This window comes from Rhyacophila brunnea, unplaced genomic scaffold (genome assembly GCF_057557595.1).
Source record: "Rhyacophila brunnea isolate RB1 unplaced genomic scaffold, BYU_Rbru_1.0 scaffold_1, whole genome shotgun sequence".
Taxonomy (NCBI): domain Eukaryota; kingdom Metazoa; phylum Arthropoda; class Insecta; order Trichoptera; family Rhyacophilidae; genus Rhyacophila; species Rhyacophila brunnea.
In genome coordinates this window covers 17,822,244-17,842,444 of record NW_028232751.1, presented here as the reverse complement: position 1 = coordinate 17,842,444, position 20,201 = coordinate 17,822,244, and the positions used below count along the sequence as shown (strand labels likewise).

The window sequence follows — 20,201 nt, the reverse complement described above, 5'->3', positions numbered from 1 at the left end:
TGCTACGGGATCACTGCAGAGTGAGGATGGGTCGAGATTAATAAATCATTGACTGCATGTATATATAGTTGCTATTATCATATTACAAATACACTTTTACTATAATAACATTAGTAATTTTTAAAGATAAATCTTTTCCGTGATAACTCTACAACGTGTAGATCGCTATGCATATTATATAACTTGCGGGATCCAAAAGAAGTTATTCAAAAGATTATTTTAAGCAAAAAAATATATAAATATGTGGAATATATCAAACAAATAAAGGGTGACAGAGTAAAATTAATTACCTGTGGATCAAGCGAGTACCTATAAAATCCAAAACGTACCTGCCCAATTTTATGACATATTGTTATCATATTTTTTTGAAAATAAAGCTGCAAGTAAGATTACTAAGACTAATGAATAAATCAGCTGCAAGTATATTCGCATTGCAGATTCATTTGTAATAAACATAACATTTAAATTTGATCTTAGAGATATTTTCCAGTTCAAGTATAGTCAAAACTGTTTGGGAACACCCCGCATCTGATATTCTAGTTGCCTATATTATTTTTTTTACTTGATATCGGAACGAGATACACAGTTGATCACTTCATTAATAAAGGTGATGAATAATTATACCATAATGGTAAATGCAGTCATTCTCAATCGAGGTTCCGCGATATTTTATAATAATACATATAAAAAATACGAAACATGTTAATATGACTCGAAACCTTTTTGGAAATGAGGCAAAAATGGTTTTTGCAAAATCTTTGTTATTAAATCATTTTAAAATATAGCTTAGTAAGATATCGCGATATATGTATTATCTAAGTAGCAGGAGTTATACTTAGAAGACAATTTTTTTAACAGCAATAACAGTGGCGGCTCGTCCATATGCACTGCGGTACTGCAGCACCCCCAAACAAATTGAGACAAATATAATATTATAATGTATAAATATAAATATATATATATATATATAAATATTATTAAGCTTGTAATTGCTCGCCGGCGCATCGATACATCCAATGTCTAATAATATCAGCATACGCCGCGGAAGGTACTTGATTTTGCACAGTACCGATTTCAATAGAATATTCTCGAGTCGGCGAATGAGGGCGCGGGCAGCGGTGCTCGCAAATGGAAGCCTAATCGGTACTGCGGATCAAACAGTAGTTCAGTATTTCTCTGTTTTTGCGTCACGCAATATAGGCGTCAAATATAACTATAATGATTTATTAACATTGTTAAAATTTATTTCTGCAAGCAATTTTTGCAAAGTTTTTTTATTTTAATTTTTAATAGGTATAATTAATTATTTATATTTAATTTTGATGTTAATCTTAAAATTTAAACAAAATAAAATATTTATTTTTATTTTTAATCAATCGCAGCACCCCCAAATATTTTAGCCACGAGCCGCCACTGTGCAATAATCAATTATTATTTACTAACCCTACTTTCAGTGTCATACCGTGCAGGTTGACAGGTGAGGAGTTACTTAAGGGGACGCTCTACAGAATTGCCCTTGAGAATTGAAAATATGGTTTTTTTACATGTGGTCCGGAATTGTTGCTCTACTGGTAATATTCAAAGGTCGCCGACAATGATTTGGTCTAAAGTAAATAATGATCTCTCATAACAGTCATAACATAACACTGTCAACGTGAATAAAATATGGGGTGACCAAAAAATGATATCTTCTAATATACGTAAATGTTACTAAATTCAATTTGTTAATCATCTGTTTGGTGGGAAATATTGTAACCAATATGATGGATAGCCACGATATAAACTTAATAATATATTAATAACGTTTTAACCAGAAATTGTCCGAGAGCTAAACATACGAAGGATGTAGAAATACATATCTACCTACATTTTTATTTCATGTGCTATCCAAAAAACATTATTATTGAATAGTATTTATTTTGAATGTGTAAGACCTATTACATAATTATTAAAAAAATAGGTAGGTACACATTGTTTAATTCTAATGCATATTTAAAAAAAAGTGTAATATAGTGATGTCTGTTTATTATAAAAAGAAAGTGACTTTTTATTAAAAGAAATGAAAATATAATTAATTATATTTTCATTTCTTTTAAAATGGAATTCTACCATTTACTTGGTTACTACTGCTAACTCAATTAATGACTTTTTATTACTTACCCGATTAGTTTAATTAATTTAGTCTGACACTTTTACAAACAAGTAACGCAATTTTACTTTTATAAAAATAGGTAGGTACAATAATTATTGTTGGTAAGTAAAGCCACTGCAAGAAATAATTTATATAAAAAATTATTATTAACGTAGAGACACCCACACATTTTTTTATTCAAAGCTAGCGTCGCTGAGAAGATAGCAAAGTTACCGACCAGGGCTGTCGAAGACTAATTACTTATTTTTATGATGTGTTTTTAATTGTGTGCAATTTGGCGGAAAAATATAATATATAGATACAGTTGCTTACCATTCGGGTATCCAATGAGATGGGTTTTGTTTAATCTTTTGCAGACATCCTACAGTTTTATTTTTTATCTTGCCCATCTCACGTAAGGATATCTGATATTATAAAAGTTACATAGTACAACAGTGTTTATATCTAATATGTAATTGTACAGGTTTAATTAAAAACTATAACAAAATTAACATTTTAATGATTTACAGATTTTCTTATGCTATATCAACTTAATATCAATTTTAATGAGACAAGATACATATTACGATATATCCAAAATACACATCATCAGATAATATGTGAAATATTTTAATAAGCAAAAAAATAAGAACAATACAAAAATAACATAACATAATCTGCCAGTCTTTTCATAATTATTTTAGATAAATGTTGTATGCCGTTTGACGCTTGGAATTATGTAATTATTCCATCTGTTCAGTAAGCTATTTTTAACTTTAAATTTGTAACTTTTTAAAACGTAAAATTAGATTGATATTATTTTGACAGCCCTGTATTCGTCGCATACATGTTATGTTTGAAGGGAATAATAATAATAATATTCATTCGCCCGAGAATTGTAATTAATAATTATTGCGTTTCTTAAAATAAATCCCCGATGGTTAGAGGTTTTTGAGGTTAGACTGAATTAAAATGACGTCCTTTCAACTCTGAGATCATTCTCTGAATGAACTATGAATGACCTTGTTCCTGTTCATCGGGCTCTTAAGAGGACGCTCTACAGAATCGGCCTTGAGAATTGAAAATATGATTTTTTTACATGTGGTCCATAATAACTGGTCTACTAGTTAATATAAAAAGGTTGCCGCTAATGTTTGTCTCAATAAACTCCCTACAAGTGAAGCTTGTGAAGTGAAGCTATGGGGTGACCAAAAAATAGTACTTTCTAATAAAATTTATTTTCTAATAAATTTACTAATAACATTTAATGTTACTAAATTCAATATGTTTATCAGTTCTTTGGTGGGAAGTATTGCAACTGATATGATGGATATGATAACTTTTTTGATTATGTGTTGGCCACGATATAAACTTAATAATATATTAATAACTTTTTAACCTGAAATTGTCCGACAACTAAACATACGAAGGATGTTGACATACATATCAACCTACATTTTTATTTCATGTGCTATCCAAAAAACATTACTAATGAATAGTGCTTATTTGTAATGTTTAGGACCTACATATTAAAAATAATAGGTATTGTTTAATTCTAATGCATATTTTTTAAAACGTAGAATTTACTGTCTGCCTATAAAAAGAAAGTGACTTTTTATTGCCTGCGCAACTTCACTTTTATACTAGTGAAACAAGTGGTAGGTAAAGCCAATGGGCGAAATTATATATTATATTAAGAGTGCCTAAAAATAATTATTAACATACAGTCACTAGACACATTATTTTTTTATTAATCCATCGGACTGGCGGGCATATAAAAAATGACTATAAAAAATGACTGTCGCTAGAAAAACTGTCTGACAGGGCTGCCGACGCAATTAATTATATTGTACTTTTTAAATTTAATTTATAATATATTTTATTTAAGTTTTGTGCATCTAATGCCGGGTCCACACTGGCGCAAAACAATGTCGCGCGACAACCTCGATAAATTTTACGATAATTATCATAATGGCTTAAAAATTTTTACGATAATTATCATACTTATCGTAAAATTTAACGAGGTTGCCGGCAACATGTTGCCAATTTGGACCCGGCATAATATCCACTGTGGTTCACGTAGTGGCATGTACCTGTTTTTCTGGGGTCAACTAATTCAAAAAGTAAACACCCATAATAGAATTTTTCCAGTTTTGGTTGCATTATATTCCAACTCATTTCCGATATTATTAATGGAAATTTCTCGGTGTACATAGTAAACAAACCTACGAATAAAAAAAGACAGTAAGGAACACAGTGATTCATCGCAGTAAAAACTGGCAACCAAAATGGATTATATAATATATTCCATCGTATTATTTTCTCGAAATCATAAAGATACTATAATAGTATTTGAGTATCAACCTATGTTCAATTTGAATTGGGTTATAATAATAATATACCCGTAGATATATCAATAGTATGTTTGCCACGATATCCACCCAAGTTATCAGTATGTACTTGCACAGGTTTGATTAAAAACTATGATGAAATTAACATTTTACAAATATTATATTATTTTGACAGCCCTGTTTTCTGATCAGCGGACACGTGCAGGTGGTGTTTATCAAATAATAATGTAAGATTTTCCACAATAATAATAATGTAGAAGGTCGACAATAGTAATAATACTAATAATAATGTTTTTTTTTAAATAAAATCTCCGATGATTAGTGATTTTTGCCAAAAGATCGATTTAAATTAACGTGCGTACGACGCCGAGGTCGATTTCATACTAAATTATATTTGAATACGGAGCTCTTCAGCCGCCCCTTAAGAGTGCCACATTAAAAAAACGGTAAATTAACGTACGAGTATAAATTTAATATGTATAATATAACTTTTGATAGATTCTGTGAAGATAAAAAAATCGCCTTAATTGTTTATAAGCCATCAGTATTTTCAACTTTTCATTTATATGTATCCGTTTATAATATCAAAGTGTAATAAGTTGACTAGGCATGTCAATTTTTACTAGGTACTTTAAGTATTTACTATATTAATTAATTTACATCTCTGGCCTTAACGCAAATTTTGAAAGATATTTTTGGTAAACAACAGGGAACTCAGAAATAGTGGGAACTGAAATACCTAACGGGAGGAACAGGCAACCGATCTTGAATGTGGAAGAATATGGGATAAACTTAAACACGTGTTAAGAATACGCTTGTCCTGAATGCAGAACTATTCTAACTTGTATTTGATTTTTTTACGAAAGAGTTCTTTGAAACAACTTAATAAAATTATTTATTATTATTATGGATAAATGCATGCATCATATTTTAGTAGGATTATTGATGAAAAAAAATGGTACATACACTATAAATAATATATAACTGAAGTAGGCTGTTTCAAAAAACTCTTTTGCAAAATATTTCAAATGTGAGTTAGAACAGTTCTGCATTCAGCTGACGACCTGCTCTCGGTTTATCCACTGACGCTCATTCAATATTGGTGTATTTGAAAGATGCAACACACACAATTGCACGTCTATAATGTGTGGTTCATTTTCGTAGGATACTCACACATTAAAAACCCTGCGTCAAAATTAAGTGTATTGGGGTGGGGTATAGCGTATCGAAATTATATTTATTTATCTGTCCTGTGGTAAACAAGCATTTTCTGCCATGAGTTTTGCACTTGGGGAAGGGTCGTAAAAATTGACAAATGGGTTGTGCGCCACTGCTCTGGATAATAATTGTGATAATCGCACAAATAGTTCAAAAAGTTCGCAGCGCCACTTCATAATCAAGCAACCAAATTGCAAAACTTGGCCAAGTTCTGCAGTCAAGTACTGGGCGTTCAAGATAGCTTTTACCTGATTAAAACGCTGGCCGAGCCAACTTTTACTTGCCGTTTCAAGACAAGGCACTTCCTCTTAATCATTAATAGAGAATTCAGGAAGTTTGTTTTAATTTTAAGTAAGCAATCGCTTGCATCATCAACTAATAGAATTTATTACTATCTATCTAAAAATAGAACACACCTGTCAAATAATTTTTAATAAACACAGCATAATTTACACTTTTTTAATCTTTCACTAAAACAATATCCTTACATAAAATCAACTACATTAAGCTAAATAATTGACCAGTCGAAATAGTTTATATGTTCTATTTAATTTAAATTGTACATAAATGAATCACATCATTGAGATAGTACGAAAATTAAAATTACAAATAATTTCACAAAAATTATTGTTGTACACAATTTTATCGATCGTTGACTTATACTTAAATACAATATACTCCCATATAAAATTCAATATTGAGATGGTGCAGTGCGTAACGCGCTGACCTTTCATCCAGGAGCTCTGAGTTCGATTCCCGGAGAGGACAAAATATATTCATGTCATTTTCTCAAAGCTGGTGTGTTTTTGATTGTTTTACTTATATTACTAAATACACTACTGTTAAAATACTGTCATCGGGCCTCTAGGCATGTTGTATTATTAAAAATCATAATATAATATTATGTATATATTTTTTTTTCTTGATAATAAATAAATTAAATAAATAAAAGCTAGAATACGTTTCTTTTTTCAATAAATATCCCAAATAACATATTATAAAATGTATGAAGAGTTATTTTAGAAATATTTAAGTACATAGCCACGATAACAGAATAATATAATAATACTGTAAAGACATGATCATGAATATGCAAAAATTACTGTTATTTTAACTTTAAGTAGAGTCCATTTTTCAACGACATTTTTATCTGCCTACTAAAGAATGATTGTATTTTTTAAGACGGTACTTCAGTGAAACGGCAAATAATTTTCAACTATAGGTGCGACGAAATTTCGTACTGGCTGGCAATCGGAGAGCGAAAGTCAAGCTGTGAACACGTCAATTTGTTTTGTGATGGCGACGGGGGAATTAATTCTTAAATCGTGTAAAGATGACTAAAAAACGTTACCCCCCATTTACTTGAAAAAGAAGACATGTCAATGAATATATTATTATTATTAGTAATATAACAATAAACATAACATTAAATGGGCGCATGTTGACTTTTTATGACAAATTTTGTTTTGTTCTGCACGCGTCATTTGTACAATATTCGCGTCGCGTAGTCCCGATCGTTTTAGATCGTGCCCCAGCTGAAGTATATCTTTAATGTTCATAATATGTAGCAGGTCCATTTATAAGAGCTTTTTTCTTGTTCATACTATGCAACGGGTATCATCAGTAAGTCAATATCCTAGATAGATATTTTGGTGTTTACCCTTGTAGGATTGTACACACTTGGGGTGGCAAAGTTATAAAAATGGCAACTAGACTCGACTCACCCATTAAATCTGGGAATAAAGTAATAAATATGTTATTCTTAATGCAACATAAATATTCATGGCAAAATAAATTTTGTTAATTACTTATAATAAATATTTTTTGAAACCAATCATCTCTCTGTGTGCTTACTGCTTTGCCGATTTTATAATTTTCATCAGTAAGAGAAATTACCATTTCCTCTGCACGATAACACTTTTGGGCATCCAATCCAGTATAAGTTCTGACACACTCAAGTCGTCGTTCCAAGTCTGGTCTATCTTCCACAATAATTATTAACACTCTTTCAATCCGAAATTCATTACAATTTGGATATTTCAATCGTTTGCTGTCCGGACAGATACATTTTAAAAGCTTTCTGTGCTAGTCAGCACAAATCCTTTCGTTGAGTATAGCCATTGAAGTTTATAGGCCCTACCAAACTATAACCACCCACACCACACCCTGTCTTAACCAATAGAATTGAATATCAACGGCCTATATTAGCCGAGAAATTATAATTCACTGCTGTTATAATATTTTATGTGTCATCTTTATTGTTTGGTCGAAATACCGCGCTCGTAAACTTCCGTTCGAATAATAAAAAAACAATTTTAAATTTCTCATTGATTACCCAACATTATGATCCATACCATATATATGAATACAATACTGGTATTCCAATATGTTTGAATACCGAGATACTAGTATTAAAAATCAGACAATACCGATGTAATCGGCATTGAAAGTTGAAACAAAATGTATTAATCAACATGAAAAATTTACCAGGACTGTTTTGTTTTGTCGATGTCTAGTTTACTTCCGTCGCCCGTAGATGTCCTTAGTGAATATCAATGAGACGTGCAGATTTAAATTTATCACGATTTCAGATACCTACGTCTAAAAATACACCTGACAACTTCTAATATCCACGAGCAACTGGCAAAATATTAGGATACATTTTAAATGAAGGAAGTGACTACCTTTAATGCAAATATATTTCGAAAATCTGCACGTGTCATTGCTATTTACTAAGGACTCTATTTAATAGAAAATATCAAAATACCGGTGTTGGTATTGCTTTCCCTGTATGTGAGAACTGGCAAAAACAAAACCAAAAAATAATATTATAAGAATTTTTTCTAGATATGGTATCTAAAAACGTAGCAAGTAGAGAGACAGTCCAATACTCTAATACGATAATTAACATTGTCTCCAATTATCACTAGGTGAAGACTATTCCGCATTTCTTTGATATGAATCTATTAATTCAAATATAAATGTATTTTGGTCACGTACTTTTCTACCTTTTCTAACATTTCTTGTTTCTGTTCAATATAGGATGGCCGACAAATTCCGACCAGTGGACAAGATAAATTTCAAATACTATCCGCCGGTCGCGAGGATCGTGGAATGTATCAGTGCATGATCCGCAAGTCCTCTGGAGATACGTCACAAGCGTCTGCTGAACTTCAATTAGGAGGTAAGTTTGTTTTTAATATTGACTCTGCAAAATTCAAAGTTCACTAAAAAAATTGAATAAATAAAATAGTTGCAATTAAAGACTTTTAGCATCTACGTTCTCAAGTATCAGGATTTCCAGTTCTCGACATGGATTGCATTATTGGACGGATAATTCTATGTACCTCTTGTTACATTATTTCTGTCGCTTTTGATTTTGTTAAAAATGAATTCAGTTAAAGATGTCCCTCTGAGGCGGACGAAACCGGTCCAAATTTACTTATTAAAGTGGAATAAATACTACAAAAAAATGCGTTTTATTAAATCAAACAACAATACAATGCAGTTCCACCATGAATAATTGACAGTTAACACAATAAAAGAAAGAAAAATGAATACGTTACGTTAGAAGACTCAAGGCTGGAATTCAAGAGGAAGTGGGAGGGCGTCAAAAGACAATGGATCATAAAGGGTGTAACAGACCTGTCAGTAGAGACAAACAGTATGATTTGATACTTTGTGTACTGTGTCATGGGAATGTAAGCAAATAAAATAACATACGTTGTATTGAAATATTTTTTCGACCTTTACAATATTTATATTTATGTAGAATATATATTTATTAGTATATTATACTGAGTGCAATCTTTGCGCCTGATTACTTTAGAAGACTAAAGGCTGGAATTCAAGAGGCAGTAGAAGGGCTTTATAGACGAGGGATCATAAAGGGAGTAACAGACCTGTCAGTAAGGGCAAGTAGTACATACATTATTGAAAATTCGGGTATCATTTATAGTGTGTTGACCATTTCATATTTTGAAGTCATGGGGCTGTAAGCATGTAATAGAACACACGTTGTTTTGAAATATTTTTTCTGCCACTAGGTACCTTTTTTATGTGTTTTTAAGTAGTTATACATTATCCTCGAATGATAAAGAAAAATGCATTTTTAAAATATTTCTTTTTCAATTAAGTATATACAATTTTTGGCTCGTTGATATCCCACCTGAAAGGACGTGGTATTGAAACTAACTAATTGAAAACTTAGCTTTATTCCCTGCTTTAATGTCATGACTATAAATCGAGAATAATTACAAGATAAAAAGAACTTTTTATATACGTTTTTAAATTTTCTGTTGAATCATATAAACTTGACTTGACTAGCTTACACGATCAAAAAAAATGTATTTGATAGAAATAATACTGAAATGTCATATTGATTTCCATAGTAACGCACGTATATATTATTTGCACGTATCGTATACAGCAACCAATAATGATATTAAAATAACTTTTCATACAAAACAGAATTAACTGAAAATGAATTCAATTCTACTTGAAGATGGCTAAAAGTATTCAAAAAATACATTGGCATCGTGTTCTGATATATTGTAAAAGTTTCAGATGTCCAGCTAGTCGGAAAGTTAGTTAAAAATCAATTGCAAGATTTGTACCGGACAAATAAGAATACGACCTAAGAAAAACGTTGTAAAATGTGATGTCATCAGTTTTGCTTTCCAAATAATACCTCAGTTACATTTCTGAATAGCGTAATTGCCATTGATTAAATGATAAAGATAAACAATTTTAGTTTATTACTGTCTTATTAGTTGAATCTTCCAACTTTAATAATTTCTCTAGTAATCCATAATATTATGTCGTATAACTTTCAACTTTTTAATCTAAGCACTTATTTCTGAAAGTGGAATAAATAATTTTAAATATTTCTTTCTCCGCCCGAGAGAAACTTTCAATAATAATTATTACTACTATTCCATAGAGAAAATCGTTTCTCGCTAACTTTACAGTTAAATGATTTAGTAATGTCACTGCAATTTCCAACTTACAGTCGCCGCGTGGATTTTGATTTTTTTTTCCATGTTGCTAATATTGCCGAGCGAAAACTTCTCTGTTATTCCAAACTGTAAAGTGTCACTTGAAAAATACGTAGACTGCAGAACAGAAATGAAAGCGACCAGAGGCACACAAAGACAACATTGCGAGGATTAAGCAGAGGCGTTCTGAGTTTAATTATTATCCACAATATCTGATAATAATCTAATAATGGATTGTTATATTATTATCCATCGATCGTGAAACAGCGTGCGACAAATCTGATTTACGGAAAATTTATCGCAGATGAAAAACAAAAATGCATTATATCATTCTAGAACATTTTTGAAGTTAGACTTCTTTTGGCGTGTTTGTGAAATCAGATCAGAGTGTATTTTTGGCGTGTGACATGTAACACATAATTTATTTTTTCACACGAAAAAAACGCAATCGATTGTCGTATGATACTGCAATATATATTATAGTTTAGAATTGTTCCTTTTCCTAGGCAGCGAATTTATTATTGTCGGCAATTTACAATAATTCCTTACGTAAACAAACCATTAAATGGCAGAGTGACAGTTGGTACTCTAAAAATAAAAACAACGAGAAATCATTATATAATTTAGTAATATAAGTTAAGGTTTATAGAAATAAACCAACGGCGTTCTAATAAGCGGTCCTTTTTCTTGAGTGTGTAATCTATCAAGATAATTAAGAGCTAGTCAAAGAATCTAGTTTATCACAAGTTTTGTCTTTGTTTTGTTACGCCTAAGAAGTAAATTTTTAACGCGCGTACATAAGTACACATACCGATTTTTTTGACATATGATGTGCAGATAGTACAAAATATTATTAATTCAAATCTACAATATAAACAGTGAGATTTAAAAAAAAAACGATATACTCCTAGGTAAATAAATTTAAAAAAAAAACATTGTATACTAATGCAGCCAGTATTGGGAAAACATAGACCAGTAACTTAGGAAGGAGTGAAACAGACCCTTTTTTAATAAATTATAAAACAACGTTCATCTAAACTCACACTAATGTAAGTGGAATATATCGATATACTAGTGTCCGGTACGATCTGATTATAGTCTTCCTAATTGACATAAGCAGTTGTGCGGAGAGGCGTTAGTTTTAAACCTTAAAATAATCAACTGTGATTGTATCGGAATGACAATAATTAGACAACTAATTAATATAGTAAAATATTATCGGGGTACCGTGCAGACTTGAAAACTCTTCTTTTATGGGTGCAATGAAACACAAGGAGATTATGTGTATACTCACGAGATATTCCTGGCAAACAACTGAAGTACTTATTATGTATATTGTTGTTGTAGTGACGTGTTGCTATGACAGTTCTTTTGACAAGTACAAAACAACATAATAATCTGTTAATTTGAATATTAAATAAAACGTAAGTTTTGTCGCACGCCACTGAAACAACCCCAGACAGTTGATTTAAAAACTTGTTCTCGTACTTTTAAATTACAAGATGGTGGTTGTCTATGGAAACGGATGATGTCTTAATGAGAAAATGTGACTGTCAATGTCTCTATGAATGAGGGTACGGGTCGATAATGATGTTTTGATATCGCGTGATGTCATTTCCATATTATGACAGCCATGATTATAATATAAGTAATAAATTTTTAAAAAATCTTACTAAAAATTCTTCGAAATAAGACATTTTATAAACAAAATAATTATTGATATTTAAGGGCGACCGCATTGCCTTTGCTAGTGAATTTGAAACATTCAATTTAATATTATTTTTTAATGACACTTTTCATTATAAATAATCAATATCAAAAGAAGTGGTCGTGTACAATCAAATTAATAAATGCTACCAACGGATATAATATTTTGTCTCTAGTGACGAATTCAACAACACTAGAAACATTCCAGAATCACCATCAAGTATAATAACTCTTTGGCGACCTCCAACGATTTAATCTTTATAAAAAATTGGTAACTATTTTGATTTTTTTTTTATTAAACTACTTTTTGTCATATAAGCGTGTAATAATGGTACAGTAATAATTTGAACAGACGGGTACTGGGTGTGTAATGGTATGACATCAGGAGTAACTATAAGACAAGACAATGCACCAAGCAGCCTCTCGTCAGGTTGATAGTGAAGAAGCAAATTTGCAACTGGTTCGGCCACGTGCTGCGGATGCCAGAAGAGAATCTCAAGCTGACTCGCCTGTTCTTCAAGCCAACCAGACTTCGGCTTTCTGCAAGGCTGCTTTTATACTATAGAGCAATGATACTCAACCTTTTTTTTCTTCGGGCAAATACATATATTTGTAAAGTAACGCGGGCCGCATCACTACTGGTGTGACGAAAAAAAACATGAAACCCCCCTTTTTTACAAAACCTTTTTGAGATTTTAAATTAATTAAAAATTAATCGTGTGTAATCGCAACACTCATACCAGATCTGATGTGGACCATAATGACAATCCTCTTCGGGTGTTACTATCTGTGCGTCAAAGTCGAAACGAATCTCAAGATATACGAAATTCCTGATAATAAATGTGTTTCGGGCCGCACATTAAAGCTTAAAGAGCCGAAGGTTGAGTATCGCTGCTATAGAGCATAGTTTCTTAACCGGTGGTCCGCGAAGATTTTTGGGTGGGCCGCAAAAATTTTCTGCAGTTCAAAAATAGTTACCTAGAAACCCAACATTTTAAGTGGGGTTGTATTATAATTCGACAATTGTTTCAAAAATAGTGAAAATATAAATATGTATTATTTTATTCCATTGTTGATGGTCCGCAAAATATTATTTGATTTTTTTGTGGTCCGCGGATGTAAAAAGGTTAAGAAATATTGGTATAGAGTGTACGTGAAACTACGAGATTCTGGTATTACCTGGAACTACGCAAATAACTGGCTTGTGACAGGGATTCTTGGAGGTACCGCGTGGTATCCATATGCTCCAAATAAGGGGCGGATATGGCCAAAGAAGAAGATTAATTTTATAAAAACATGAACTCATGTATCATAGTGACACCTGTTAAAAAATGTCTAAATATTACAACCGTTGGTATTTTATTTTCAAATGTTATCAAGCGAGCTACAAATAATAAAAAATGAAGTTACAATATGTCATACATACAAATAATTTCATAATAATATTATTATTATCCATAACTCCCCTTTCTGTCAAGGCTATTCCGAACACCACTTTACGCAGGTGGTCGTAAAGAGGGCGTATATAATAATATAAAACTTATATATAACAGTTTAGTACAAAACAACATTATATTGCCACTTTAGTCGTTAAATAAAATAACGTTTTATATTACTTTTATATCAATAGCGAAATAATAATATAGCAAAACACAACTACCACCATCATCGAGAGGTTTGGCTTATGCCATACTTAGTAACTAGGTATATAATGCCACATAGTAACGGATGCGTAACCCTGATTATAATGAATAAAATTAGTATTAGAATTATCAACTATAATTTCTATGAATAGTATCAATCACCCAACGATGGCCGCCCGGCTTAAACGTCGGCCTATAGCGTCGTGGATCCCAGGTTCGAATCCCGGGTCTAGCAAGTACACGTATTGTTTTTTAAAGTCAGAATATGGACCTCATAAGTTGAGCAAGTGGTTGACATCCATTTCTCCTAGAAACTAAATCTGTCAATACAAACCTCCACTCTGTGGAGGCCCATATGATCGTTTAGGATAGGTATGGTCGAGTGGGAGGGGGGGAAATCAAATTAATATTCGAGAATATAACGACAACTTTAAATAGAATGAAAGTATCGATCAGTAGGTAATCTTAAGTAATATTTATATGAATAAATAAATAATTACAAGATAAAAAGAACTTTTTATATACAACGTTTTTAAATTTTCTGTTGAATCATATAAACTTGGCTTGACTAGCTTAAACGATCAAAAAAAATGGTATTTGATAGAAATAATACTGAAATGTCATTTTGACACTCATATTGATTTCCATAGTAACGCACGTATATATTAATAATTTCCTAGCAACCAATAATAGTGCATTGGATTACGGATTTCTTCCGAAATAACTTTTCATACAAAACAGAATTAACTGAAAATGAATTCAATTCTACTTAAAGATGGCTAAAAGTATAAAAAAAATGCATTGGCATCGTGTTTTGATATATTCTACAAGTTTCAAATATCTAGCTAGTCGGAAAGTTAATTAAAAATCGATTGCAAGATTTGTACCGGAGAAACAACCACCGGACAAACGGACAAATAAGAATACGACATAATAAAAACGTTGTAAAATAAGTAAGGTTTGGAAGTTAGTAGGTATACAAAAATTGAAGTTAAAATAAACTGAACATTGGATTCAGCATATTCGGAAACTTGGATTAAATAACTACTATAAATATTAGATCTCGTTGATCACTGTATAAGTGCTTATTGTTATACTTTTAGCTCGTAATAATCGTTTACCTCAATCCGACAGGCAGTCTTTGCTAAAACAGCATAGATTCATTTTACGGAATGTTGACTGCCACGGAAATAATATGAAGACGAATTATTAAGAAAATACTTCAATGCGTATTTTCAAATAATGTTATTTATGGTCAAATAAAATGTTCAAGTATAAATTTGAAATGATATCAGTATTACTAATTTTATTCAATATCACAGTGAGTGTATAACTTAAAAAAGTTTTTTTTTAATTAGCTTGTGAATTAGTCCGGTTTGACAGTTACCACCGTGGTAATGCATCGGTGGTGCTTGTATTATGAAGGGAATAATTTGACCTAAATAATACTTATTTATTTTTGAAAAAAATTAAATTGCGTACCATTCGATAACAGTATACAAAGATTCCGAGAGAAGACGTTCGTTTGAGCGACACAAGTGCCCTCCCCTCACCAGAACGGAAAAACGGAATTATTTTGATTATTATTATAACAATTTTGCTTTATATTTATTCTTAATAATTATAATTTTAGCTTGTGCAATTATGTTTAAATAACTTTACTATACTCTATGTAGCCACTCTATTTTAATATTATCTATTAATAAATAAAGTTGATTAAGGTATACCACTCTCCGTTGTAAAGAAATCTCAACTCCAAATTTCTATTGTGTATTCACATGTAACCACATTAGCCATAAAGTGTCAATAGGTTAAGTATAATTTTGACTTTATTGTTACATTGACAATAATGTTTAAGATTTTTTATCATTTCTTTTTCTTATCGTGCCATTCCCTAGCGGAGGTCAGCCACCATCAGGGCGTCTTTAGTCTTATCATCTAAACATTTCAGTGTATCAGCACTTATACTAATCATGGAGATTCTTAAGCCACGAAACGCGGCGTTGTCCTTAGCTACGCTTACCGTTGATATTTCTATAACCGTTTAATAACAGTTTTAATAATTTCCTGTTGTGATCTTTAAGAAATTTCAGAATTAGCTTTTAATAATCATCTCTGAAATGTCTATGGCGATAAACAATTCATTACATGTGTCAGCAGACCGATCGGCGACATTAAATATTACAAATTAAATTAATAGACATTTCCATAGTATCAAGTTATAGCAAACCATGTAAATCGATGACCGCAACAATAATGTTTGCATATCTGTTTCTCATTCAGTCAATGAATAGTTATACTCGATGACTCTAATGACTCTAGATCACAGGTTCTCATACTTATTTCGACCACCGCCCACTTTGAGATTTTAAAAAAATCTAGTGCCCTCCCCCATATTTTTAACTCACCTTTTTACACTACCATCTGTTGCGTATCTTAAAATCTGCAAATATAATTTCTAAACATGCATTATTATACGGATATGATAGATAGGGTGTGACCCATATCCCATTTCTGAGATCACAGAATATTTCAATGAGAGGAAATAAAGCTCATACTTAATCATATTTAGAAGTATTTCTATTAACATTAAAAGAAGGCTTTGAATTTAAAACTTATCTTATGTGAAGTATGAATCTGATGCATTTCGACGAGTTTGTTAAAATCAAGTCAAGAGCTCGTCACATTTATTATGGACCTCACTCCTCACTCTTTCGATATTTGGAGTGAAATCGATCTCTCGTGATATCGCTACCGTGTGGCAGATGTAGTTGGCCTGATGCGGCGTGAAGATCCCTTCACACGTCCGTATTGTTTTAGTTTTATTTTTTGTATTACAGCATTAAAATCATTTATTTTATGTCAATCCTCCCTGATTTTCTCTCCCATGGCACGCTTTATTAAATTATGACAATCAGTAAACTCAGTCAAAACTCACTTGAGAGTGCGGCGACCTCAGTTCGAGTATCTGCTCCTGAGATATCACCAGGCGTAAAAACTGATCATGGGCGTAGGGCCTCGTGATACGTGATATGATACGAAATTGTAAATTAACAAAAAAATGTTTCAAATTGCAAGCTTCGTATTTTTCCGCTAGGTGCCTCTGGTAGGTAGAAGAACCCCCTTAAGTGTGGTGCGGGGTGAGTTGTCTGGAGGGGTATTATTGTTTATGTTGACCTGATGCAGACACATACGTAATGAGATATAATGTTCCCGGGTACGGTCCCTTCTCCAGGAACAAAAAAAATCTCAAATTATTTAGATGGTCTAAAAGAAGTGAGAGATTACAAACAGGGCTTCAGACTGTTATTTTTTCCTTTCGGTTTTCGTTCCGGTTCAAATATATATATATATATCGATTCAGTTACGGTTTTCGTTACGAAAAAAATGACGGTTTTTCCGGTTTTCGGTTCAGTTTCGAGTGATTAACTTCTAAATGTTTCCAAGACCCAAGATGTAAAACACGTTATGCATACTAAAACTGGACGACAACTGAAGTGGGGAATAAGATCATGGCGTGTGTTTGAACATGTACCAAATCGAAAAAAACGATATTTTTTTTCGGTTCGGTTCCAGTTTTTCCTACGACTAAAATAACAGTTTCTCCGGTTTTCGGTTTGAACCCTTATTACAAACGCCATTTATGAATGTAACAACCTGCAGTGACTCATAATTAATAGGTAGTGGCTAAAGCTCTAAATCAAGTATGTATCACTAGAATCAAACCCTGTAATATCTGGGCATACAAAATGTACTCCTAACATTTGGGGATTTGCAGTAGTAGCAACGAGATACAGTAAGTAGTAAAGCGGTCATATTATTATCGGTACCATTTCAATCTCTAAATAACGCACAACTTTCTCACTCTATTTTTTTTCAACACATTCAATATCATAAATTATTATGATGTGCTGATGTGTGTACTATCTTTCTCTCTATTTATTAATATTTTTTGAATTACATTGTAACAACCAATCTATTTTGTATCTACCTTTAACTTTACTAGTTTCATAGTTCAAAAATGATGATATACAAGATCGTTAAACGATATATTATGTGATAAAATAAAAATCAAAATGAAGGCGACGCATCGCTGCACTTTTAAAATGCTGAAAACTATTATTATCACGGCAAAAATACAATTTTCAACATATCATAATATCACAAGCCCGAACGAAGCTTCTCGATTTTCAGCAAGGTGTTTTTTTTTTTCAGTCAGGTTGTTGAGTTTATTTTGCGCTGCTGCATCACCTGGAAATGCACGCGATCGCCAGATGCCGTCGTGACAGCGCCCGACCCTCCCCCGGTGATGAAAAAAGACAACTAGTCTCAAGTTGCAACCTCTTCACACTGTTCGCTCTTTTATATTAAGCCATTTTATAAGAAAATTGGCTATCCCGTTTGTGTCGATAGATTGCCGTAAGTTACGGATAATATAAGACACACGATATTGCATATCAACTACTACGTGATTGATTTTAGGGGGAGTATAATGTTACTAGAGGCATTTACCGGTAGAATATGAAATATGCAATTTAATAAATTTACGGATAATTTACATTTTAAATAGGTAATCAGTACGCATCTCAAATCATTCAATAGGGGGTTTTTTTAAAAGATAAACTTACAATTCTAAAATAACAATTATAAAATTTTATTTTTATCCATATTAAGTAATTTAGTTTTAATATATTTTTCATTTGATTTACCTCAAATCGAACTTTGGTGTGGCCGAAATATTTTTATTGTTTTCGGTAATTATTCATTATTTAAAACATTTCGTCCGCCGTCCACCGTTACATTTCTTCTAATAAATAATTCAAATCATAACTATCATATAATATAAATATATTACTAGTACATACCTTGATGTTTTCCATTTTCATGTATGGGGTGCGGATCATAAACTTATCTAAACCATCATTTTTTTCTAAAAAAAACAGCGCTTTTTTTCTACGCTTTTGTGGACTGTATGAAGAGGGATTGAGGATTTGGATGTTGATGAGGATGAGTGACAGCTGAAGCAGGGGTGTGCTCAGGCCTTTGATGTTCAGCTGGTCTAGACTGCTGGTTCTTGGGGTGCTCTTCTGACCCCCGGGTTCAGCATGCATATATACACTTGCTGCTAATTGTTATATATAGTACTCTCACTTTCAGTTAAATCATCCGGAATTTTCTTTATATGGATGGTGACACTTAGTGGGTAATGCATTTATGATTGGATGAATTACGGTAATTGACGCAGTGGCGAATGATTGATGTGGTTATGCGTGGTGTTTTCTATGCAACACGCTTAAACCGTCACTTATGAGTCACCCTGTATGGAGCTCGTAATGAAACTCGAAAATGCGAATTGAATTACGGCGTTGACGACAGTCAAACTGTATTGAGTCTTGACGCGCTCGTTGTCTTGGTGTAACTGACACTTTATCAATCACGGTCGACTGATGACTCCGTAATTGAGTTTAGCGCCTGAACGGTGACAATAATTTGGATTAGAGGTAGAAGGAAAATATTGGGATGAGGGCGACCATAATAGTTGGCCCAACCAACAACATTCTGTCCAGCGAAATACTATCCTTCTTGTGCGTTCATCATATAACACCGATGTTTTTGAATGGCCAAAATGAATAAATTATTTATAAAACCGATAGCTTCTCCCAAAAATGATAGAAAAGTTAAATAAAAATAGTCCAGAATTCTGCAGTATCTATTCCAAAATGATCAGAATATGTAATCACAGAGGTGAGGACGAGAAATAAACTATTTATTTAAAACGTGAATATATTTTACATTAATATAAAGGAAAGCTCATCTCGGCAATCATTGTATATAAATCTTCGGGAAAGCAATATAAATTTCACTTTGATCAGTTGTACTTTTTCTACTTTATTTGAAAGTATTAAGAAACGTCCTTTTGCTTTTCCTATAGTGAATCTTTATTCTATATTATATCAGTTTGTATAAGAGAAGCATTTTTTTATAAAATATTGTAAATGTTCTTTCTATTTCACGGTCGTCCAAGAAGAAAAATAAACATATTATTATTTATAGTCAAATCAAGTAATTAAAATATAACTTTAATAATAAATCTAGAGGTATATATTTTGATAATCTGTTTGTAATAACGTAGGTACCTAACCTATAACAAAAA

At 31.9% G+C, this 20,201-nt stretch overlaps 1 protein-coding gene across 1 annotated transcript in view; it reads left to right on the top strand.

Moving 5' to 3' along the window:
* The window catches only part of Dscam2 (Down syndrome cell adhesion molecule 2), a 366,238-nt gene that overhangs the window by 266,510 nt on the left and 79,527 nt on the right, over nt 1-20,201 (top strand). Inside the window, 1 exon segment of the mRNA XM_085960898.1 lies at nt 8,743-8,884. Within this exon segment, the coding sequence (XP_085817024.1) occupies nt 8,743-8,884 (142 nt within the window).